Source organism: Saccostrea echinata, unplaced genomic scaffold (assembly GCF_033153115.1).
Source record: "Saccostrea echinata isolate AGI-Se365-2 ecotype Australia unplaced genomic scaffold, CSIRO_AGI_Sech_v1 ptg000047l, whole genome shotgun sequence".
NCBI classification, from domain to species: domain Eukaryota; kingdom Metazoa; phylum Mollusca; class Bivalvia; order Ostreida; family Ostreidae; genus Saccostrea; species Saccostrea echinata.
The window spans coordinates 2,662,174-2,687,734 of record NW_026889796.1 but is presented as its reverse complement, the minus strand read 5'-3'; the positions used below and the strand labels follow the sequence as shown (position 1 = coordinate 2,687,734).

Sequence of the window (25,561 nt, the reverse complement as noted above, 5' to 3'; positions counted from 1 at the left end):
GAGCTGGCATTCCATAATCTAATGATTATAGTCTCTATTATCTAAGAATGTAAGGAAGATAATGAATGAATGTCCAGAAAACAATCAAAAGTAGTCAAAGGAAGAAAAGATTAAGCAAGACAAATAAAACTTCAGAAGAGAAAGGGGGAAATCAAGTGTAATTCAAGTTCAGCTGAACGTTGTAAGTGACGACCTTTAAGTAACTGTTAAAGACAATAAAATGAGGAAACTTTTGGAAAATTTTTAACGGTCATCAATAACATGTAATAAGCAACATATAAAGCCATGCATGGTTTTTTTTATATTATAACACAAAATATACGGTAAATTATTAAACTTTGAATATATTCAATATGTTTTTCAAATACTAGCACATTAAAGAAATGATGCATCGAAATCAATTACCTTTTATATTCACGTAGGTATATCTAGTTTAAAGGTTATCTTATACCAAGGACGTGTGATAATGTACGTACACCCGTTGTTCATATTTTATTGCATGTCCTGCGGATTTTAAGTCTGTGTAAACTCCAATTTTACTGAAGTATACCTTATCTAAAATCTATTTCAAAAAAAAATTAGATCACTCTTTTGCAGGCAACATGACAAATATGGCGGCAAGTAAAGTAAAATACCCATTGGGCTCTCCTCAAGAACATATTCCAATGTGTGAAGCACACAGTCTACCTCTTCATTTGATTTGTGAAGATTGTGATGAGTTTATTTGCGCTGTCTGTGCGAAAATAGCTCACAAAGATCATGACTGGAACCCTTTATCTACATCAGCTAGCCAAATACGAAAAGGTCTAAGTCAACTGTTCAGACGGATTAAGGAAGATGAACTGCCAAGGATTGATGCGAAGATGGAGAAGATGTTAAAACAAATCGCAAAAAATGAAAAACGTCATGAATGTGAGATAAAAAGGCTACAGAAACACTGGAATGAACTAATGTCCAGGCTGGCAGAAATCAAGGAACGACAAGAACAAACATTGAAAGACAATCTGTCAAAAAAGAATGGACAAGTGAATCTTGTCCAATCTCAGCTACTCAGGAAGAAGAACGGTATAGTTGATATCATGGAATTCATGGAGGAAAACAACAGAGCCATGTCTGATCTGAGCTTGGTAACCAACCATAAAGAACTGACACAGCTACTGTCTGACAATGTCGGTGATATCAATAACTGCGAACAATCAGTAAGATACAGTAAAGGGAACATCAGTGATGACTTGTTAGAGTCAATTGCTGGAAAGACTTTGGATATAGATGACGTCAGCGTGACGGAAACATCCTCTTTTAACTATGGAGATGAGCGAATAGTTTTATTAAAAGCGTTCAGCGACGATCTGTGTTATATAAGGAAATTAAAATCAGAGTACATTGAAGAAATCAACAAACAAGGTGAGAAAATGGAGAAACACAATATCTATCCCACTGATATCTGTGTGACTGATAAAGATGAAATTTATTTCACTGATTTTACGGACAATTCTATCAGGTTCTTATCCCCAGAAGGATCTGTTTCCACAGTTGTCAGAACACTTCCTTTGTCGCCGGGAGGAATCTGTCAGTGTCTAGGTGGTGGATTTCTGGTGACCCTAAGGGACACTGAAACAGAACTTTATAAACTGGAGTCCCACAGCAGAAATTTGCTTAGGCATATCTCGTGGACTGGTGACGTCATCAGTGAGTACGAATTCCATGGGGATGGTCAGACAAGGTTATTCACTCTGCCAGTCCGTGTTTCGCAGAGCAGCAACACTGACATCTGCGTTGTGAACTGGACGAGTACTTCCAAAGGTGAAGTGATAATTTTGTCCTCTTCTGGTTCTCAAAAGTCCGTGTACCGTGGACAGAACCTGGCAGCGGACTTTAGGCCTACTGATGTAGCAAGTGACCTCCACTGTAACGTTCTCCTCACTGACCATTACAACAACTGTGTCCATTTGCTGAGTCCTGAAGGGAAGTTTCTAATGTATCTGATGACAGAGAAAGAAGGAAAATTTCCATATAGACTATCTCTGTACAAGTCTACTCTTTGGGTTGGGAATCATAAAGGCCTTGTTAGAATATATCAGTACAAAGTGTAGTGTACCGAAACCGAAGAAAAAGGGCACTATCACACCTTTATAGTTTTTTGGGCCAAAGAAAGTGGCAAAATAATTATATTCTTTCACAGAACTATAGATATATGTTTAAATAATATCACTTCAAGTATCCAAACAGTTTGAAATCATTTCGCTACTTCTATTGTACAATTAATTATGTTTTGTATGATATCTTGTTATATTTACTAATTTTAGCATTAATGAAATCATACTTGACCTTGCATATTAGGACTTTTCCAACTTTCTCCATTCTGTCATTGAATAGAGAACAATCACTTGAACCATTCCTGTTTCTCAGAGAAGGAAGAGAATTAATTAAATCAGGATCTTTCTTATGTTTTTTTCCGGCGATGTTTTTTATATATTCATATAATTTTTTTCTATCTACCGAAGCACAAGTCGTCAGATCGCTTTAATCTGACTGACATACTGGGTGTATTAAAATGTCAAGTTGTGTAACTTCCCTTACCCAAATTCGTAGGTTAAAGTCTCTAATAACTCCTTTTGACTAAAAATAGTAACAAAAATGTGTTTATGAAAGATAAAAGCCTCCGTACACGAGCTCACGGCGAAGGTTAAAGTTTATCGAATGCAAGTCAAATTCCAATGTCAAGGTCAAGAGATCAAAAGTGTTGGTATCCAAAGAACGATCTTGTCTTAGGGAATACATCTAAGAAATATAAAAGCCCTAGCCCTAACCGTTCAAAAATTATAACCAAAGTTAAAGTTTTCCAAAAGAAAGTCAAACGGCAAGATCAAAGGGTCAAAATTGTTGGTTCTCAAGGGAAGGTACTGTAACAAGGAATACACATGAATAATATGAAAGCCCTAGCTCCAATCATTAAAAAGTTATGGTCAAGATTAAAGTTTTTCAAAAGTAGGTGAAACTCCAAGGTCAAGGTCAAAAATTGTTGGTACGCAAAGAAAGATCTTATTACAAGGAATAAACTTGTGAAGTATGAAAGCCGTAGCACCAGCCGTTCAAAAATTGCCAAGGTTAAACTTTGGCATTTTCGCTAGCCAAAGGTTTCTGATCCGCTACTCTACTCATGACACCCTTGGATGAGACCTAAAACAGTTAAAAGCCGAGGCCCAGTGTCACGGTAGGCGTTGGCACGATAAAGAACCTTCACTGCTCAATGGCCCTGAGTGCCGAGTAAAGGTTTAAAATTGAAGCCCTTCACTGGTATATGGTGACACCTCTATATGGATGAAAAATTCTCGAACAGGACGTAAAACAACATACAATCATGAACCCTTGGTCTATGTATGAAAAGTCGGCATTGTTTACGTCACTTGATCTCGAATCTTACAATTGCGCACAGAATGCACCATCGACAGAAATAAAAAGCGTAGTATTTAAGGAGAATAATTAACAGGCAGGTATCAAGCAATGTTTATTTGTTATGTAAGGTACAAATATATATCTGCAAAAACAGATTTTTGATCACATTATGTGCAAAGGTGGATGACAACTTAGCCATTTAAAGAATGACACATTATCTTACGGAATGTTGTTTACTAGTGCTTTTCATTCACAAGACTGAAGAGTCCAGATACATCCAGAACGGAGATATCGTCATTTACAAAACCATTCGCTGATTGGTCGAACCATATCAATTGAATCAAATCAGAACTCGAGAAAAAAATCCCGACTTTTCATAGCACCGTAGGCTAAGGGTTTGTGAGGAGAGTATCGGATCAGAAACCCTTGGCTAGCGAAGATGAAACTTTGGTAAAATGTTGCAAAAGTTGGTCAAACTCCAAGGTCAAGGTCAAAAATCAAATATGTTGGTACCCAAAGAAAAATCTTGTCACAAGAAATACACAAATGAAATATGAAAACTATAGCTCCAACCAATCGAAAGTTATGGGCAAGGTTAAAGCAAAGTTAAGATTAAAGACAGATGGACAAAGCAAAAAATATACCCCTGAATCTTCTTTTTTTTTTTTGCTTAAAAATATTCCGGTGTCAAGTATCTTACAAGAATGAAGTTGGCGGAAAAAAGAGTGCTTTTTTTACTCGGGCATAAATATCCACCGCGGTGATATTTTTTAATTAATCGCAATTTTATTTAAATTCAATATTGTTACATTCGCAAAAATGCGTCTTTAATTTTTTAATAATTAGGTATACCTCAAATGCAAATAAATAACTAGTTGATTCTGAAGAATGCCACCTTATGCTGAGCTAATCTAATGTTAAATTAGCTACATAATGTACTCATAGTCTGGTCAAAAACTGTGTGCTCGTAAAAACAAACATTTTCTTTATTAAAAAAAATTGTATAAAGGAAAAGCCATATACAATCTTAAGTGACAGTTTATTGCACATATTATATCTAAGAGATAAACATTTTCCTTTAGTTCTTTTGTTTTTTGTTTTTGTTTTTGTTTTTTAATTCAGAGCACTTTATAAGTTGATTGGGCGGAGTATTTTTTTAGTGTTCAAATATGAATGAAAGGCTTGCAGTTATCATTTATTTCTGATTCACCTAAATTTTATATCGATCTGTTCTATATAATACAAGTAAAAAGATCTAGATTTATCTTTTAGTTCTATCACCTACATTTTAGCCTCACCGTGGGTAATTTAACTCCGCCCAAAAAAGTGGCTCTGTCCAGACTAAACTAGAGCGAAAGTAAATTGTAAAAAAATAACTATACACTAAGGTCATAAAAACATCGTCCATAAAGAAACAATAAGCAACAATAACAATGATTTGAGTATAAAATTGCTAAATACAGAAGTCCCTCCTGATATTGATTGTGGAGATAACATTGGATCTGGTATAATGGGGGACATTTTTTGTATTATCCAGTCATTTATGATTTCCTCCAGAATGTCCAAGCTAATAGGTCCAGTTTTCAGTATCTGGTGGTGAAACTCTTTGACGTCAAACTTTTTACCTACAAATTTCGAAAATACATATGTTCAACATGGAATGCACTTATAAAATATTATTGGAATGATAAATGAGTGTACATATAATATTATTTGTAAAATGCAGATGTAGCTATGAGTATTTACCCAACATATTTTCTGCTCGGGATCGAAGTTCTCTAATTTTCAGTTCCCCTACTTTATATGCACAGGATTGTCCAGGCCAGGTGATATACCTGTCCACTTCTCGAGCTACCTCTCCATACGGAGCGTTTGTGTATTTCCTCATGAAATCAACAGCTTTTTCTTTCGTCCATCTGAAATACAGAATCTTTCAAGATGACAGAAGCCAAACATTGTTTGAAAAGACATTTTGAAAATTGATGCGAAAATACATTATTCTTATACAGTTATTTTCTTGACGTCAAAAATGCGTCAGAGATGTTGTTTTATTAACAAGTACCAATATCTCTGAAAATCAGACAACAATTAAACAAAAAAATTCTGTCCTTTCTAATGAAAAGAAAACATGCTTAACAATCAAATAATTCGTAATTTGTATTTTTCCTGCTCTCTCCACAGGCACTTGTTTCTGTAATAAATTTTTTGACCCATAGTAGTTATTATTGTACTATGGGTCAAAAATTTATTACAGAAACTAGTGCTTGTGGCTCTCTCCCTGAAAATTAATTGAAATATACTCAAGAGATGAATTTATTTTTTAATTTTTGAGAATTCATGAGGACATGAACTACGACGCTTCACACTGGCATAGTCCAAACCTCGGCTGATTCCGTCACCTTCATCAAACATTTAGAGATGAAGTACGAATCGGCCGAGGTGTGTCGAGTTCCATGAGGCGTTAGCGCCTCATCATAAATATGCAGGCGTGAAGCGTTGTAGTTCATGTACCTCATGAATTCTTAAAAATTAAATTCATATCTTATATTAATTATTTTTCTGATGACTTGCCGCATATTTTTGTCATTCAATGATCATTTTAGAAGAAAAAAAGTTTGCACTATATTTTTGACTTCAACCACATCACAGTGGAAATATATTCTTACTCATCCCGCGGTAGTTCATGAGAACATTTTCTAATTTGCAAAAAATCTTAAGGAAAAATATTTGGAAATGTAAATATATGTACATGTACTCACCCAAAAGCGTGGATTCCCGTATCTACAACCAGTCGACACGCTCTGAAGATTTCTGATAAATATTTCTGAAACCTGAATAACACTAGAATTAGTACTTTTGACAATAAAGTCTATTTCATAAGATGTTGTTTCTTGTCTTGCTTAATTGCATTATTAAAAAATTACACCATCTAAAAAGAAAAGATTCTTACGTTTCTAAAGGAGTTTTATAAAATCCCATCTCCATCCCTAACTGCTCTGCATACAGCGCCCAACCCTTTGAGAAAATAATTGTTAATTTAATTGGAATACATGCATGAACAAAGATACTTTTACTTTAGTTATATTTTTTTCTCGAATATTTGCATACTAACTACAATTTTTACACAGAATATACATGTATTCCCTGTAGGCTTTTTCTCATTTACATACCATAATACATGTGTATACATTTGTACTAAATGCAAGCTGGGTAAATAATGCCTTTAATGTGACAGAGAACTTTAACAAAATGATCAGCAGTGCTTTTTTATTAACCTCACTATATGCTGCATAAGTTGGGTATGTAAAGGGTATGGCATATCGTCGGCGGAAGAGGAGATGACGGCGATATAACGGGAGGGTTTGCTGCCTTTTGTAACATTCCTGAAATGATGTTAAATAGAGTTCAATGTTTAATCAATTTATCTGAATAATAAAATCTTAAAAGAAGAAAAAATACATTGCTCAAGTCGATATTACCTGAAAATGATGGCCCGGATAAGCTTCGTGAAAAGCCAGAGGAAGAACATTAGAGGTTGTCCTGAAAACACGAAACAAGTCTATCTTACGGTAAATGGGTATTTGTCCTTAATACATATTAATAATGTATCACTTTTTTGGATAGAGTCATGGGAAAATACAATGCCAACACTTTGACAATTTAGTATCAAGTCTTTATGTTAGTGGAGTTCACTACCCTCATTTAAAAGTGATTTGATAAATTGATACTTTGACAAGTGTCTGTATAATATCTGTGTGTATCAATACAATAATATGGATTTCCACAATCATTTATTTTTGACAAACTGGTTCTTTACACAGAGCAGACAAATTTTAATTATCTCACCTATTTTCGTAGTGTACATTTATATAAAACACATTATTGGTATAATGGCCTCTTGCTGGTATCCTTGAATTGTTATAAGTAACTATTCTGAAATTATAAAATTAAAAAAGTAATTGTTCACAAAATCCCAAAAAAAGTTTTAATTAAAAGTCAATAAAAGAGGTATTTCATCTCGTTCTTTGCAGTAAAACTGAATTTCTTTTTGTGGTTGCACTGTAATAGGTCGACAATAGTTTATTACACAAAAAAAAATACATTATAAGTTAACATGTTTTGTATATATAAGCCCTCATCTTGCAACACTGTAAATAAAGTGAAAATAAAAGAATAGACATATACAGGCGAGGAGCCGGGGATACACACTTTGTATTACATGACTTGCCCACCAATTCTTTTTAAACTCCTAAGGGGGAATAAAACTGGTGAAAAATATTTTTGGACTTTGAGAAATCATGTCATATAAAGATGAAAATTATTTCATATAAAGGTGTACATATTTAGTTTATCTAGTTCAATTTTGAGTTTTTCTACTTCATTTTCGACATAGGGTACCTGTATACATTTCCTCAAGAAAAATGATCAAAGATGAGGTACCTATTTTTTTCAGAAATTACATGTACGTTGGGAAAAGGCAAGTTAATAATACATGTACATGTATATTCAACTGCTTAACATTATTCTCACCACATACGATTTTAAGAATATTTAACCATTACAAATTATGTCATGCAGATCGACTACCATTAATTTTATCTTACATCTAAGGGCAGATCACTCTAACTGCATATTATTAGTAGAGTGTCTTGTTTAGAGCTTCCTTTTATACTTTTAGTTTATTTCAAATCAGTTTGAATCTATATGAATGGGATGCTTCTTAATTCGATCGTTTTCCGTCTTTTAAAGATAAAGGCACATCCATGGTGTTTAAATGCGATTTTTCTTTAATTTTTGTTACTTATTAATAATTTGAATTTTAAATTAGCTTCGAATGTTTTGAAAACAATAAATTTGGTTTTGGGGAGATTGAAAAGAAAATACTTTCTATAGAGCACTTTTTTGCAAGTTTGATGGGCGTTTTTGAAAACTAATTTTCAGCATCTTCAGTATGATTCATCTCTGTTTCATAACTTCTATACGGAATAATTGCACTTTTGGAGGCAAATGTTTTCACAGAGTTGCAGAGTGTGTAGAGTGGCTTTCTGTAATTGACATGTACTTGTGTTTATACAATGCGTATAGAAGTATTAATAATTAATTAATACAAACTTTAGTGGTGTAAGTGGAATTCTCTGGAATGAGCTCCATAACGAGTCACGGGCGCTGTTAATGGCTCTTCTGTAACTTTGGAATACGTTCCACTACAAGTAATAAACATAGTGTATTAAATACTTAACAAATCTTCAAATGGACATTTCCACATTATGTTACTATCTTCATTATCTGTGTCATCGAATGTTAATAGAGTGATCTGATCTACCATACCTTTGTGTCTTCATGTAGATTCTTTTTGTTGAGGAACCAGGCAAATTCTGATATTTTCCCCGTAAATCCGACTTGCCTCATCACCTAAAATTGATTTCCGGTATGGCATGTTCGCAATGCAGTAAATATGATGTGATGTAGTATTATGATTCTTTTTTCTTTATTCAAACATGCCTTAAGAACATTCATTGTATTTGCCAAGTTTTAATCGCTATAAATGATAGATATGGTAGGAACCCAACTCTGTGTTATTGGAACGACGTTTTCAAACTAGAATTTCATATAACTTCAAATTCTGTTAATCACTTTTTACTCGCGAGAACTTTATTTTCGCGTACGCGAGACAGTCTGCTCGCGAAAATTATATTCTCGCGTATATTTTCATTAGTATAGAGTTTAAAGCTCAGAATTCGGGAACATTTTGTCTCGCTTATAAATACCAAATACCTATCTCGCAAAAATAAGGTGATTTACAGTATATTTCATCATCTTTTCTCTTGAACAATATTCTCCTACTTAACACATTTACATCTATTACTACACAGAAATACTTAGCAAATCATCTTAAAAGAGAAGCTTTTATAGTTTGTACCTTCTTCATAAGTTTTTCTATTCTTTTGATTTCATTATGTCCTAGATCGTGAATCTCCTGTGGTGAGAGTCGAGTTCCCAAGTGGTAGTCCAGACAGGCCTGATAATACTCCAGTCCACCAGGTAGGGAACTAACTCCTATATTCCTACGACTGGCCGGGAGGTATTCCTTTATAGACAAGAAGCTCAGGGAAGTTTATACAAACTAAACTATGCTTTATCATTCTGCAAATCTTAATACCGTTTCTGTACATACATAATTATTGTTTTGAAAAAGTCCTCGTGCACTTTTATTGCAATGCAAAACCTAGGATCTATGTATAGTTAACCAACCAGTCAAGATTTATAGAATAAATTTATCAACATAAATTAAGTGCTTGCAAATTGATATGGGAATAAATATATAATTATTTATCTTGTTTTGGCCAAACATATACTTTAAGATTTTAATTTCTCTACAAGTACGTTCCAAAGAAACTTGGAATCAGAAAATGCCGTCACATTTTCTGGCTCTTGCGGGAATAATTTAATTAAACATATAAACATGTATGTTCAAATTAAACCAATATAAAAATACATCTATCTTTGTAACAATTCAATATAAAATATAATCTCTTAAAATCATTTCATTTCACAGCTTGTTTGGAAGATTAAGATAATTACTTGAATAAACTTTAATCAACTATCAATGAAGCTGTGGATAAAGGGACTCAAATAACGATGAGTTTTAAACAACTCATTTCCCTGCTAATTTTAGACATATTTAATCTCCAGTTCAAAAATTTCCTAGCATATCTCTGGTTCCCTTGCTCTGGTTGACTTGGGCAGAGCAATTATATTCAAAATTTTCTAGTAGATTTCATGCTGAAGTGAAGTATAAACTAAGTACAATTATATACTAACCGAATCAATAAATTCTGCCAATTTATTAAGAGTCTCCACTATGTTCTCTGTACTTGTATTCCAAACAAGTAACTGGCTGCTATGTCAACATAAAAGAAACTTTATAATTGTGACGATCTGACTGGGTTTCCTTTTATCAACTTATAAATATAAAAAGGAAAATACCTGTAAGACACATACAAATTCAAACACTGACTTTTATCTACTCTTGTATGCACGGTACACATAGTTCAGAATTTTTAAAACAATTCCGAAGAATTTTATGTATAGCAAGAATCAAATAATTGATGTTACAGGCGTATACATATGAATCTGGATAGAAATATTGCTCGCCAAAGCCAAGAATTGGCAATTAGAGCAATTATCCATTTTCTCTCCTATTTCCGACAATGAAAAGAATGAGTTATAGACGATCATATACAATGTATGTTATACCTTGAGGAGTTTTGTGACGAAGAGGCATTGAAATTTTCATGTCTTTGGTGTCTGTATACGTAAAATATTTCAGACCATATCATTTCCAGCATACCATCCTAGATATATAAAAATAAATCAAAATGAATCACACGTAGCATGGATCTTATTTATGAACAGTGGAATTGGTAGATGTATACCTCTGGCTCATTCTTTTGAAAAAAAAGTAGGATGGATGCCCATATATACCTATGTTTACAGACTAGTGAGCTACAAATCTGCAGCTATGAAAATGGTCACTATTAACGTTTTCAACTTAATCAACATTACATCTCTATATACAATACACTCAATACATCGTTTCGTAGAGGAATTGAATTAAAAGTCGAATTTTAATTACAGTCATGTAGTTTGCAAGGTTTTGTTAAACGATTCTTTCTGTATGTAAAAATAAATATATGTATGTACAGTGTATATGTATAAAAAAATCATATTTAAACAAGATGTGTTTGTGAAACACTGATGCCCCCGTATGGCAACTTAAAGCAAAGTTTAAACTTTCTCAAATGCAAATCAAGTATGTTGGTACCCAAAGTAAGGTCTTGTCTCGAGGAATAAACCTGTGAAATATGAAAGCCCTAGCAACAACCATTGAATAGATATGGAAAAGGTTAAAGGTTTTTCAAAAGTATGTCAAACATCAAGGTCAAGGTCAAATGGTCAAAATTAATGGTGCCCAAGAAATACGCATGTGGAATATGAAAGCCGAAGCACCAATCGTTCAAAAGTTATGACCAAGGTTACAGTTTTCCAAAAGTAGGACAAACTCCAAGGTCAAGGTCAAAGGGTCAAGGTTGTTGGTATCCAAAGAAAGGTCTTGTCACAAGGATTACATATGTGAAGTATGAAAGCCCTAGAACCAACCGTCCAAAAGTTATGGCCAAGGTTACAGTTTTCCAAAAGTAGGTCAAACTCCAAGGTCAAGATCAAAGGGTCAAAGTTGTTGGTATTCAAATAAAGGTCTTGTCACAAAGATGACATATGTGAAGTATGAAAGCCCTAGCACCAACCGTTCATAAGTTATGACCAAGGTTAAAGTTTTTCAAAAGTAGGTCAAACTCCAAGGTGAAGGTCAAAGTTGTTGGTATCCAAAGGAAGGTCTTGTCACAAGGATTACACATGTGAAGTATGAAAGCCCTAGCACCAATTTTTCAAAAGTTATGACCAAGGTTAAAGTTTAGTAAAATTTTGCAAAACTGGGTCAAACTCCAAGGTCAAGGTCAAAATGTCAAATATGGTGGTACCCAAAGAAAGGTCTTGTCACAAGAAATACACGTCTGATATATGAAAGCCATAGCTCCAACCAATCAAAAGTTATGGACAAGGTTAAAGTTTTTGCGGACAGACAAACAGACAGACAGATGGACAGTGCAAAAACTATATACCCCCGAATCTTCGATACGGGGCATAAAAAAATCAAGCGCCAGAAACATTTCGAATGATGTGCTTACGTATATATGTATAGGTACAACGAAATTGTAACAATTATGCAATTACTTTTTTCGGAATAAACTAGACACTTGGTAGATTAATTTGTGAGCATGAGACTTTTGAGCGGTTACCATTGAATTGATGTGATTGGTCCGGTTTAGTTGAATGGCACTCTTCATAAGTTGAATCTGCTCTTTGATCTATGTAGATAACAATAAAAAAAGCATCAATGGACTAAAACAGTTTTATTAAAAAAAAGGTATATAAAGTTTACTCGTATTGAAAGACTAGGATATAAAAGTGATATGAATTCCTGAACAGAACCCCTTGCCATACTTGTTGTGGAATGGCTCGAAGTCTTGAAAGATATTTCTGGGGATCTGAAGTCATAGATTTCGAAATCCAATTGCGGTGTTTCAAAGGTGCCTCAAGAAAATTTATAGGATTCAAATTTCCCCATCTACAAAACACGAATCAATTTCCTTTAAATTACATTCGTGCTTTTTTTTAAATTTATTTCTTTAATTCCTTTTAAGAATATAATTGTCCTTCTTCAGTTTTTTCGGGTTAAGAAATTGGAATGAATTCTTAGGACGAAGACTTACTCTCTGAATCTATAGCCTTCCACATACGTCTGCACGTGGTTGCGTAAGATTTTTAAATCTTGCAGTTCATTATGAGTGAGTAGTTTTTTGTTGATGGTATTAATCTGGTTCAACAGCTCTAAATTCTGATTCTGTTAATATAAAAATAAAAGTCGGTTATCGAGTCCAGACAGATAAAAATAATGAAACAAATGCATTCAAGTATAATCCTTACTCTTCAAGTCTAAAAATTCGAATCTCTATCTAAATCTTTTAAATGCGACTTTTAAAGGTCAAGGTGCTATCAAGAGGATGTCACTGCATAATTTACGTAGAGAATGCTTGAATGATTTCTATCTGTGCCCTTGGATTTCTCGAGTTTTTCCGTGATTTACAGATAAACTGATTTCTCGAGTTTTTCCAGGATTTACAGATAAACCAATTCTTATGTAAAAGAAATCAAAGAGCGCGCGCGCTGATAGATATAAATGCAAAGTTAATATAATTGACAAAATTAAGAATTCTTTTAAGTTTTTTTTTTTTAATGAAAAGGTATAAAAGGAAGGACAGTCTATTATCTATTCATAGAAATAAATCTAATTGCTGAAAATAAATAAGTTGAAAAAACTAGTGTATAGAAATATGACTGCATTATGCATGCTAATGTAAAATCAACATGTCTCAGATGCTATCACTAATATCAACATTGATTAAATTCATCGGATTATTTTTTTTTTAAATTTATCCATGTTTAAAATTATCTAACCCTCTCTATCAGTCTAATATTCTCACTTTCCGCCTTTCAAATGCTTGGAATGTGAAGGACTCTGCCCTCCCGTCATTTCCGGTCAGTCCTGTCGACTCAGAAAATTCCGGATATTCAGCTTGTATCATCTCAAACAACTTTCGTTCCAAAACTCGCAGTTTTTGCCCTTCTTCACCTGGGTAGGAATATATTTTAAATGATACGCATAAAAAGATAATGATTATATTGTATGTATATATTTGAGCATATCAATTTCTTTAATCATAGGTTTATTGTTGGTTAACGATTTGAAGTTTTTATTGTTTTAACTAAAGGCTTGATGTTCTTTTTTCTCAATTCGTCTGCGACGTCATATAGAACTTAAGTCAAAGACGTCTGCGTCAGTCATGCGTCAGGAATTTTCTCTCTATTTCCCATTCATCTTATTGCCTTTAATTCAAAAAAAGTCGAGCAGACGTTTCACAAGAATTCCAGCGCCTTGACATGATTAACCCAGTAATTGGGTACGTCTGCTAATTATTGGGGTCAGCCGCAGTATTTTCTCAGATAATACTAGATAATCCCTGCGGGCATATGCACTTTTGGGGGGTGTATTGTTTTGATTACACGAGCTTGCAAAATTTAGTCATTCTTTGAAAAATTCTTAAAATTGTCAGTCAATATCAAAATGCAACAAACTTAACTTGCTAAGGAGCGTATGAAGTGTTTCGAGCATTTTGACAGGGCTGTGCAATTTAGGTACAAATATTCGGAGTGGTGCTAGTATAAGTGGCGCTTGTTTATAATTGATTTGTGAGGTGAGAATGTCAATAAAGGGGAGAAGCATAAACAACTTGATGAGTGTTTTTTTTCCTTCTTGATATATATTGGTTTTCAAGAATATGTATAAACCTTTGGCGATATCTTTTGTGCAAATTTTAAATTTGATTTCTTTAGTTTTAACATAGAGCTAACGTATAGTTAAGCTTTAACGTAAAGCTAACGAATTATGATTGCGTCAATTAGTAAATTTGTTCCTTGGTCCGATGAGATGTGTAATTGCTTCAAAAGAGGTAGTAACTAAGACTTCATTTTCTAAACTGCTCTCTTGTGCAGTTTCAAACATTTAGATGATTAAGACACTCATCAATTCGGGCTCTCCTTCTGCCATTTACTTATGTCAATAGCAATGGTTTATACATGTAAAGGCAATGTAGGTGGTTCTGCTCTTGTGAACCTCCAAGGGAGCCGATTCTGAGTTCTAATTTTAATGACGTCAACTGTTATGAATAGAGAATCTCTCTATGCAGACAAAGTGTTGACTCTATAGTACCCCCCCCCCCCATCCCTCTAATACTTGGAGAACTTCTCTGAGCAAACAAACTGTCGACTGTATTGAATCTCTCATAGACTTCTCTATTTAATCACCCTAATATGTCAGAATATGGCTAAACGTATCTCTTAAGTAGTATCAATTAAAATAAACTCTAATGTATAAGAAAACACTACTGTCGTCTCTAGTAAGCACTATACGGCAAGTCAAACTATAGTTTAATTCTCGTCAAACGCTCATACACAAATCTAGCTGTGTTTTTATAAGCCTCTCAAGCACCTCATACTATCTCTATTAAACCTCTCAGAGGCGCCATGCAATACCTACTGATCCCTCAAACTATCTCTATTAAACCTCTTAGAGGCGCCAGTACTTACAGATCCCTCAAACTATCTCTATTAAACCTCTTAGAGGTGCCAGTACTACCTAACGATCCCTCAAACCATCTCTATTAAACCTCTTAGAGGCGCCAGTACCTACAGATTCCTCAAACTATCTCTATTAAACCTCTTAGAGGCGCCAGTACCCACAAACTCTCAAACTATCTCTATTAAAACTCTTAGAGGCGCCAGTACCTACAGATCCTTCAAACTATCTCTATTAAAACTCTTAGAGGCCCTAGTACCTACAGATCCCAAAACCATCTCTATTAAACCTCTCAGAGGCGCCAGTATCTACAGTTCCCTCAAACTATCTCTATTAAACCTCTTAGAGGCACCAGTACCTACAGATCCCTCAAACTATCTCTATTAAACCTCTTAGAGGCCCTAGTACCTACAGATCCCAAAACCATCTCTATTAAACCTCTCAGAGGCGCCAGTACCTACAGATCCCAAAACTATCTCTATTAAACCTCTTAGAGGCGCCAGTACCTACAGATCCCTCAAACTATCTCTATTAAACCTCTTAGAGGCGCCAGTACCTACAGATCCCAAAACTATCTCTATTAAACCTCTTAGAGGCGCCAGTACCTGTACTGATCTCTCTATGGTTCTATTGACCCTCTCTGCGACGCTAATCTGTATAGCCTCTAGTAAGTCCCTTGGGACCTCAAATTAAGGCTCCTATTTTATAATCAGTTCAGGAACATTAGACTGACGTCTTCGGTGATTCTGTCAAAGATGTCAACTGTCCCTACGAAGAACCTCTCCGGAGATAGACCGCTAATATTTATTTCTCAAATAGAGATTTCACTGATTTGTAGAGAACATCCCGGGGTGTCAAGCTGATGTGTCTACTGAATGTCTCTGAGAAAACAAACATTTAACGCTGTTCAACATCCTGGAGCCCAAATGTCGACTCAAGTTAACTTCTCAAGGTCTCTGTGCCGAGGGAACTCATCAGGGACCTTGGCCAACTTTAGTGAATCTTTTCAAAGAGACCCAAGTGCCTTCTCTACTCTTGTAAAAACTTTCAGATGTCAAACTGTCGTCTTTTTGGAATTTTGAAGGAACACTAATCCATATTTAAGAAAATCAATCAAACACGCAAGTTTGTAACGTTACCACAAGTAATCTTCGAAATAATACATTGTCGTCTCTAGCAAAAGTCTGTCTGGGTAGTCAAACTTTCATCCATAGCGATCCTCTTTGACTTTTCACGTCGCCTTTAGTGACAAGCTCCAGACAGCTCAGTATTACGTTAAGCTACAACTCCATATGAAATTTATTTTCGTATGGAAAGTAGTCCCAGAGAATTGATACTGTATGGAGTATGCTTTAGTGAACGTTGTTGAAACATTACACTGTCGCCTCTAGCAAACGTCACTCATGGATTTCAACTGTACAAGAACTCCAACAGTCGTTTCTGTAGTAAATCACCTGGTAACCCAAGATTATATGGCCATAGTTAAATAGTAAACTTTTTTTAGGAACATGTGTTCTCATCTCTACTTAAGTTCCTAATTTCTGAAGGAACTCAAGCTGTCGTCTCTAGAAATAAAAGTTGTTTCTTGAGAAACTCGTTTATCGTCTCTAGTATAGATGATCATCTCTTAAGATTAAACTCAAGTTGTCGTCTCTAGTTAGTATTTTCTTAAGAAACTCAAATTATCGTCTCTAGTCTCTGGTATAGCATCTCCTAAAGCTAGATTCAACTCAAGCTTTCGTGTCTGATATATTTTTCTTATGAAACTCCGTCTTTTTACGAAAACAAACTTCATAGATATTGATTGTTGATTGGCAACGGTTGGGGGGTAGGGGATTGGGATTATGACATCACGTATGTATTTCATTTAACATTTGCTGTGTTTATCTAGAATATGAGTTACCCGGTAAACTTTAAATTCGGAATTTTTAATGGGCGTCTGTGAATAAAATATTTTTTAACAATTGAATTATTCGTCACTGAATTATAAATCTAGTAGTTGCTTACATGTACATGACAAAGGTGCGTAAAACTACATGGTTTCTAGTTTTAAGTTTACGAGATATACATTGGAATTAGATATGTATTTGGTCAGACTTTTTCGTGTATTGGGATCCAACACTTCTAACTTCATTGGCTTCGCCAATATGGTAATCAAATGTGATAAAATAATGCTTTAAACTTTATGTGAAAAATACTATCTAAACTGCAAAATTCTCTCTCTTATTGTAACCTAACTTGTCTGTACATAGGATATTGACAATGGATATTCCTGCGTGTTGTCCTCGTTAGAAGAAAAAGACATTAATTATTCTAATTAGTAGAAGTACTGGTTTTTTTATTATACACTACAAATGCAAAACCTCCGTTCTATGTAGACTTTCTGGCTACTGTTATTGGATATTATATATAACAGTATATTACATTTCTTCATTATTCTTGTCACGTATACCGTCCACAAAAATCCCAATGTTGATATATCATATTTATAATTAAACGTTTCAAATACTTACATGTAGCTATTAATATAAGTTCTTTTGATTATAATGTTTAGTCTAGCAATATTTCATTACACCTTAATATACATGTATTTTCTTTGTATCTTTGTTTCTGAAATGTACTTGTAAATATTAATTACAAAATGTGTGAGAATCGATTCTTAATTGTTACGTGATTAAGCTCCAAAGAAAAATTTAAAATGTAACATGATTTTTTTTTTTAAGATGTGTTCTTTTCCTTTTTCTCTAAAAGATGGGAAAATGTTTATTGAAATCTAAAATTAATTGATGGTTAGGTTGATGGGAAGTAGTAATAATTTCAGGAACTTTGTTCCCCCTTCCCCCCCCCCCCCCAAATAACTTTTGTTTGAAATTTTGTACTCGTATTTCAAGGATGTACCCAATTCTGAAAATAACGACAATCTAAAAAGCATCATTAAACTCGTGATAGATAATACTTCATAGTCAAAATTCACTACAACTGTAATTGTTTGTATAATTGAACAAGAGGTCTCTGACGAGACAGTAGCTCCTCGGTTTGTATTTTAAGTAGTACGAGCAAAACTTGTACCCAAAGTCCTTGTATTTCTTTTTAATTTTACATTTACAGAATTACTGCATTTTGAACTTGTCCAAAGTTTGATTGAAATCAAACACAAACTGTACGACAATAAGCAATTTGAAAGAATTTCAGTTATTATACTTTTCATAATGGTCAACCTTGCTACTTAATCTTGAAATCAAAAACCAACAACCAGAGTCGTGTACTTTAGAGTAATATTTCTATTAAACAAATTAATCAAGTTGAAGAAAACCCATATAAAGAGAACGCCTTGAAAGATTTTCTCTGAACATTCTATCTCTACTAATGATGGTAACATAATTTGAGGACACCAACATCAAAAACTGGAAAAAAATAATTGTGAATCTTTGTGTACTCTATTTGAGTACCAAGTTTTATTAACATCTGGAACTATAGAGGGAGTAGCGTTTAGAATGAATTTTATAAAATTTTCTTTTTTAGTTACCATGTCAACAGCGTTTGTTGAAATCATTATGTATTTTAGTTTAGTCAACTTTTGTACCAAGTTTTATTGAACTGTAAGATGATTCACGTTTTGAATGAATTTGCACAAATTTTTATCTTTAGTAATAAGGTATATGTAGCATCCTTCATCAAAACAAAAATTATAGAATAACATCTTATGTGTGTCTATTCCTGTTCCAAGTTTCATTGAATTCGGATTAATACTGTAGGAGTAGCATTTTGAATAAACATTATGCAAATTTCTATTTCTAAGTGAGCATGACAACACCGTTAATCTAAAACAAAGACAGATGAATATAATTCCGTATATTTGGAAGTAGTTCTAACTTGTATCAACTTTTATTGAAATCGGACCAAAACCAAAAGGATGAGGAGCAATAAAAATATCTACATACAAACAGAAACAGCTTTGAACAGCTAAAAACAGCTTTTCAACTAGTAGAGCTCTTTAAAAAGCAGCAAAATTTTGAGGAATACGAAATAGCATTACTTTATTTTCTTTTTTTCTTTTTTTTGTGTTGGATTATTTGGATGATGTAAAAAAAAAAAAAATCTGGAACATCCTTAATTGTAAAAACCCTAATCTGCGCTATTTGTCAATTTTATTTATTTTTATTTTATTTTATTTTTTTTTTTTTTTTTGGTTGAAAGTTTTTTTTTATGTATAATTATGCGGCACTCACTCGAATGATTAATTTAATGAGAAAGTATCTAATTACCAACAATTCGTAAATAACCAATTCATCTCATAGAAAACAGGGTCTAAAGGTGTATTTATTAATATAAATTTGTAAAATTACTGACAATTAATTGTCCTTCACAATTAAAAAATGCCAACAATTGAAAAGTTGTCGTAGCGTAGGATCAGTCAGTGTAAACTATATATAACTAAGTAATTTCCTCTTTTTTAAGATCTTAAAAGAATTTTACAAACGAAAAAATCCTAACAATATTATCACAATATTTTTTTTTTCATATAACAATCTAAATGCCCACAGGAATCCTGTCTGTAAAGTATTACATGCACTATTTTGTTACATAATTCAATTACCTATAATAAACAACACCAATCGTATATTTACCTTGCAGAGCCTGCAGTGATCCTGGAAACACCAACAAAAACATACACACTGCAACTTCCAGTCGCTGCATACTTGACGGCTAACGTGATAGCAAATGACCACGTTTTCTTACTGTACCGGCATAAAGTCACGGCCATTTCTCTTTTCTCTCCTGCTGAGCGAAAAATGATTGGGTAATCTAGTTCAATACATGGCATGCGCCGGAATATACATGGGCGGTTCAGGACCCCCTCCCCCTCCAATGCAGGTTATATAAAGGGATATTTGTGTGTGGGCTCTTGGTATTCGGAAAATAAACCTACCGGTATACAGTTGAGGAAGCAATAAATATGAATATTGTGACATATTAATAATATTGTCTGCAATTCTGATTTATATATTATAGAAATTACTTTGAGATTCTAAATTGGAACAGTGTTATAACAAAATATTGTAGAAAAGGGAAAATTGCTATCAAAAATGTAACTACAATATACATATGTTTAAGTGAACTTTCAAGCCAAATTGCAATCTTTACTTTTGCCGATATATTTTTAAGAGAATTATATGTGTATGATATTTGTTCTGACTCAAATATCAAATACGTGCTCATTAATATAGACTTTATTTTGAAGAAAAAAATATATATGCAATGTTGAGCTTCAGTTTTGAATTCTTTTAACATGTTTTCTTTGCATAATGTATAATGCATTTCGACCTGATGTAAAACAGAAAACATTAGCCTAGCTTTTAGGAGAAGTTTCTTTTTCATGCAAGTAAATTAGAAAATTCACCTCTATATCCGAATTGTACAGTTGTAAATATTTCTTATTTTACGAGGTAACTTGTCCAAAAGAAAAACACGTTAGTTCAGACAATTGTCCCCCGTTTAAGAAAAAAAGAAGGGGTGGAAGAAGTGAAGAAATATGTAGATGGAGAGAAAAAAATAACATTGACCTACAGCATTTGGCCTTAAAGTCGATAAGGATCTATTTCGAGTAAAATAAATTTATGACTTAAGTTTCTTTGCAAAAGCTTAGAGAGAACTTAAGTGATCCCATGAAATGCGTGTTTGCAGTATATAAATTTCTGACCTTGGTCTTTGACCTTTTCACCTCAAAATTAATAGGATTCTTTTTCTTATGCTATATTGACTAATGCATAAAAATAATTGTAAACCTCAAAAAACTAGTTATTACAGGAAAGCATTTTATGCAAGCTATGAATTTTTTGCCTTGACCTTTTGACCTATAAATCAAAAGAGGTTAAAGTTATTGGGAGTTGTGATATAAAATTTCATAGAAGAAGCTTGAGGAAAACTAAAGTTATCATCTGGAAACCGTTTTTGGATTGTATGAATTTCTGACCTTGACCTGACCTTTTGACCTAAAATCAAAAGGGGTGTCCTTTAATTTACAAAGAGTTATGACGTATAACTTCATTGAAAAAAAATTCAAGGAGAACTAAGTTATCATCTGGAAAACATTTTTTGCAATATATGAATTTCTGACCTTGATCTTTCACCTTTTGACCTCATAATCAAAAGGGATCTTTTTATGCCATAAGAAGTTGTGATGTGAAATTTCATTGCACAATCTCAAATACATTTAAAACATCGTCCGGAAACGAAAGTGTTACACACAGACAAAATGTATAAGTTTCTTACCTTGACCTTTGACCTTTTCACCTCAAATTAGAAATGGTCTTTTTAAGGCCATCGGATGTAGTGATATTAAATTTTATTGAGAAAAACTCAAAAAAAACTAAAGTTTTCTGGAAACTGTTATTTGCAATGTATGAATTTATGAACTTGGCCTTTGATCTTTTGACCTCAAAATCAATAGGAGTCTTTCTTAGGCTACAACACTTTATTGCAAAAGCTCAAAGGCCTTTTGGGATATCGTTCGGAAACGAAAGTATTACACACAGACAAACGGACGGACGAACAGACAGACCCAAATTAATATCCCCCTTTTCTATAAAACCGGGAGACCAAAAATATAACAATTAAAGATTACTAAGTTTTCAAAACTTTAAAAGGTAATTTCAGGGCATTCTTAATGAGACACTTGACAAAATGACTCAATGACTTTACAAAATGCTTATTTTTCTGAAACTTTTAATCTTTGGAATTTTCCATTAGACACATCAGATACTTGTAGAATCCGAGGAATTCTATTGGAAAGCAATTGGTGTGGTTTACCAAGGTCAATACACTTGTTTCTCATGTCTTCAGAAAAAATAAAAGCAATATTTTCAATGATGCTGTCAGAAGAATTTAGGAATATGTCAAACAAATCCATCAAACAAAATGACAACTGACGGAACGTAAAATGAAGTTACAACCTTCGGAAAACTTTACGTTTCATATGATAAAACCTTTCATCAGACACTCAGAAGAAAGTTCTATACTTAGCAAATATATCATTGTATTTTTTTAATTCATTCTTCAAGGAGAAGATGTAACATTCATGCATACAATGACAGGATATACGAGTACAGGTATATGCATCGTCAAAGGTGTAGATAAAGGGGAGATGAGGTAGAGAGAGAGCCCTCATCTTTCGATATTGAGGACTTGTCTTTGTCCCAGATCTATACGATTGATAGGGACTCTGTTTTTGAGGTTTCAAATGTATAAACTCTCACATTATTTGCGAACGAGTCAATTTTCTGGTTTATACCAGTATTTACAATAAACACCGCATGCTGATCATCTTGATATAGCCTTAGTTTACGACACGCTGAGAAAGTAATATTCTTTCTACTTGTATCATTTGGCTTTATACATTTGTGCTTCCCATCCCCATTGTTTGTCCCGTACACGGCCACTCACCTTTGTTTAAAATGTTTTTGATCATTAGCTTACCCAGGTCCATTGGAAACTTGAGTTGTGGCTTTGCTTATATGTTTTCAAATTACGGTTATATAAGGAGCCTCGGCATTTAAGAAATATACCCCCTCCCCCCTATTATCCGGAAAATGAAGCAAAGGGAAAATCTACTTAGTCATATCTCATATACAGTTATTGCTGGTTTTTGAGGTCAATACGATGATTTAGACACCTGAGGAGTACAATATTCACCGAGCCCGAAGGGCGAGGTGAATATTGTACTTCGAAGGTGGCTAAATCATCGTATTGACCGAAAAAACAGCAATAATTGTTTTATTATATCATTCAATGATTAAATGACACACACTCATTAAAGGCAATCCATGCCATCTTACTTGTTCACATCTACTGAAGTACTAGCCGAACATAATGAGAGAAACGGGGTTAAAAAAAAACCAGTTGTATTATTTTAGAATTTTTAATTCTAGTTTAGGTGCAATGTAGAAAAAATAAATGTCAGGCACTTATATAGGATTGATTTTGAAAAAAGGGGGCAGTAAAAGGAAAAAAATGACACCCCCCCAAAAAGGAAAAGAATTCTCCAAACTCAAAATTTTATTTGATGGGATGTAAAGGTCCATAAACGAGGGGATGGGGGGGGGGCTTTCATTGAAATTTTTTATCCTTAAAATTTAAATTAAAACTTTACATTCTCAAAAGGTGGGGAGAGGGTTAATGTTATGTTCATATGAGAGGAAGTCTGGTGCAAGTGAAATAACTTTCCAAAACTATGTGCATCAATTTGGAATTTCCCTATCTATTTTTGGTCCAGTGAAGAATAAATAATTCCTTATATTGACCTGGAAGGTCACGTGCAGGTCAATATAACGTAGTATTTTTCTAACATTGTCGGATCTCAGCCAATCAGAGAGATGGGAATTATTCAATCATATAATAAACACCTTTATATACCCCATCCCACCCCTTAACCGCAATGACTGTTCATAATTTTTCTATCAATGCACATATATATTGACTTATGTAAAATGTAGATGCAGATCTGTAGCTTGCTGGTCTGAAAAAAAATGGGATGATCTGTCAATATATTTTTTTCGGAGAGCTATGTAGTTCTGCAGGTATGTAAAATAAATCTGAAATGAATGTATATATATATATATATATATATATATATATATATATATATATATATATATATATATATATATATATATATATATATATATATATATATATATATATATATATATATATATATATTGTAGGTAACTTAAATCATCTGCATACTGTGCTAAAAAATGTATACTAGTATATATTTTTTCAAGATATTAACATTCCATATAAATTTCAGCATATACGAACTTGTAAAGTCTGAAGAGAAACACTTTGTTACATTGATGTAGTAAAGTCAAACTACGGGGGGAAATGCAAAAATTATCACTTCATTTTTTTTACTATGAATCCCGGTACGAGTCGATAGATTGCCTATGCTGATGTTTCGGAGTAAACAAGAATTGTGAAAAGATACCAAGGTCAATGTAAATGTACACCTTTAATTAACTTTGGTCTTGACAATAAAATAGTGCTGAAATAAGACTCTTCATGCTAAGAAACTGTTAAAGAATTCATTCATTACAGGTCTCGAGGATGCTGCTCAGTATTTGTGTACATATGAACTCCTGAGTTCGTTGATGTCTCGTTTTACTGTCTTGGTGGTTTTTGAAAAACCTGGAATGTTAAAAAAATATACCGATTTGATTCCTTCTCAGGTCTCTAAGAATACACAGAAAGATCATTAAAGTTTGGAATCATTATGGCATAAATAATGATGTGCTCCTTATGTTAGTATTTCATATGATAAATTATTACCAAAATGAAATTAAAACGAAAATAACGAATTTAAAGAAGCATAAATTCTGATTAAAAAGGAGTTTTGTCAAGTTTTTAACAACCCCCCCCCCCCCATTATTGGTCTCCTGCATGAAAATGAAATCATAACAATATTCTTAAAGATGATTTGGTTATTGCATGAAATGTAAAAGAAGTTCTGGAAACATAGTTTTAGTAGAAAAAATGTTTTTCGATCCCCAAATGTCCCTGAGGGAGAATTTTGAAATTCCAAACCTTACTGCACATATACAGGAATTCCAAAATCTTGCTTCACATCTACCGAACACCAGTCAATTTGGATACTGTGTAAAATATATGAGGAGTTTGGGGAATCAGGATTTTTGTGGAAAAAGTCATTTTTCGACTTCCAAGGTGAAAATGAAAATTCCAAAACCTTACTGCACATCTACAGGACACCACCAATGATATTCCAAAAGATGAATATTGGCTACAGCAAGAATTAGGTGATTGAGGAAGAAGAAAGTGTAACTGTCAGACGGACCAGGAAACCAACAATATCCACGTACTTTCTTTAGAAAGTGAAAGTATAGTTAAAGAATTTAATTAATCATAAATTGTGTATAAAAGGAGTTCTTGTACATTCAACCAATGTGTAATCAGGGATTACAAAGTTTCGGTTTGTAAAATACCAGCATATTTTTAAAAAAGATTTGGAATTTTCAATATTCAGAAAAGAAAAGACTCATGCCGTGATCAGCACTGAAACTCAAACTTAATGACAAAGCACGACAAGAGTTTAAAGAAAGGTGTTTTCAATCTTTAGCTCCTTATTGGTACCCATATGAAAATGAAAGAACAAGGTTCACTTAGGGCCTTTTTTGGCCCTGTGAATTTCTGAAAAACTGAAACTGCTTAGTTTTAGTTGACAATGCATTAAATTTCATTTAAACATTTGGCGATTGCGAATCCACGAAAAATGACGTAATTTTCTGGCTAGTCAATGCATTATGACGTCATGAAATACGTCATTTTTCTCATATCCTGAACAATTCTACAAAAACAGCCAATTTTTAAAGCTATTTTTCGATATTTAATATAGAG

At 33.5% G+C, this 25,561-nt stretch overlaps 2 protein-coding genes across 2 annotated transcripts; one reads left to right on the top strand and one right to left on the bottom strand.

The window, feature by feature from the left end:
* Positions 1 to 611: 611 nt before the first annotated feature.
* On the top strand, positions 612 to 2,093 carry LOC133202878 (uncharacterized). Its single transcript, XM_061338750.1, has one exon. It carries the CDS (start codon positions 612 to 614, stop codon positions 2,091 to 2,093), a length of 1,482 nt encoding a protein of 493 aa, XP_061194734.1.
* Positions 2,094 to 4,439: 2,346 nt separating this feature from the next.
* Positions 4,440 to 19,910, bottom strand: LOC133202556 (uncharacterized). Its single transcript, XM_061338393.1, has 17 exons — positions 19,780 to 19,910; positions 13,500 to 13,648; positions 12,729 to 12,859; positions 12,460 to 12,583; positions 12,255 to 12,323; positions 10,654 to 10,751; positions 10,219 to 10,297; positions 9,317 to 9,484; positions 8,725 to 8,808; positions 8,509 to 8,600; positions 7,243 to 7,329; positions 6,876 to 6,936; positions 6,672 to 6,779; positions 6,347 to 6,411; positions 6,156 to 6,227; positions 5,143 to 5,312; positions 4,440 to 5,021 (listed from the first exon to the last, which is right to left on the bottom strand). The coding sequence occupies exons 1-17, from the start codon at positions 19,847 to 19,849 to the stop codon at positions 4,786 to 4,788; spliced, it is 1,863 nt and encodes a 620-aa protein (XP_061194377.1). The 5' UTR covers positions 19,850 to 19,910; the 3' UTR covers positions 4,440 to 4,785.
* Between the last annotated feature and the right edge of the window lie 5,651 nt (positions 19,911 to 25,561).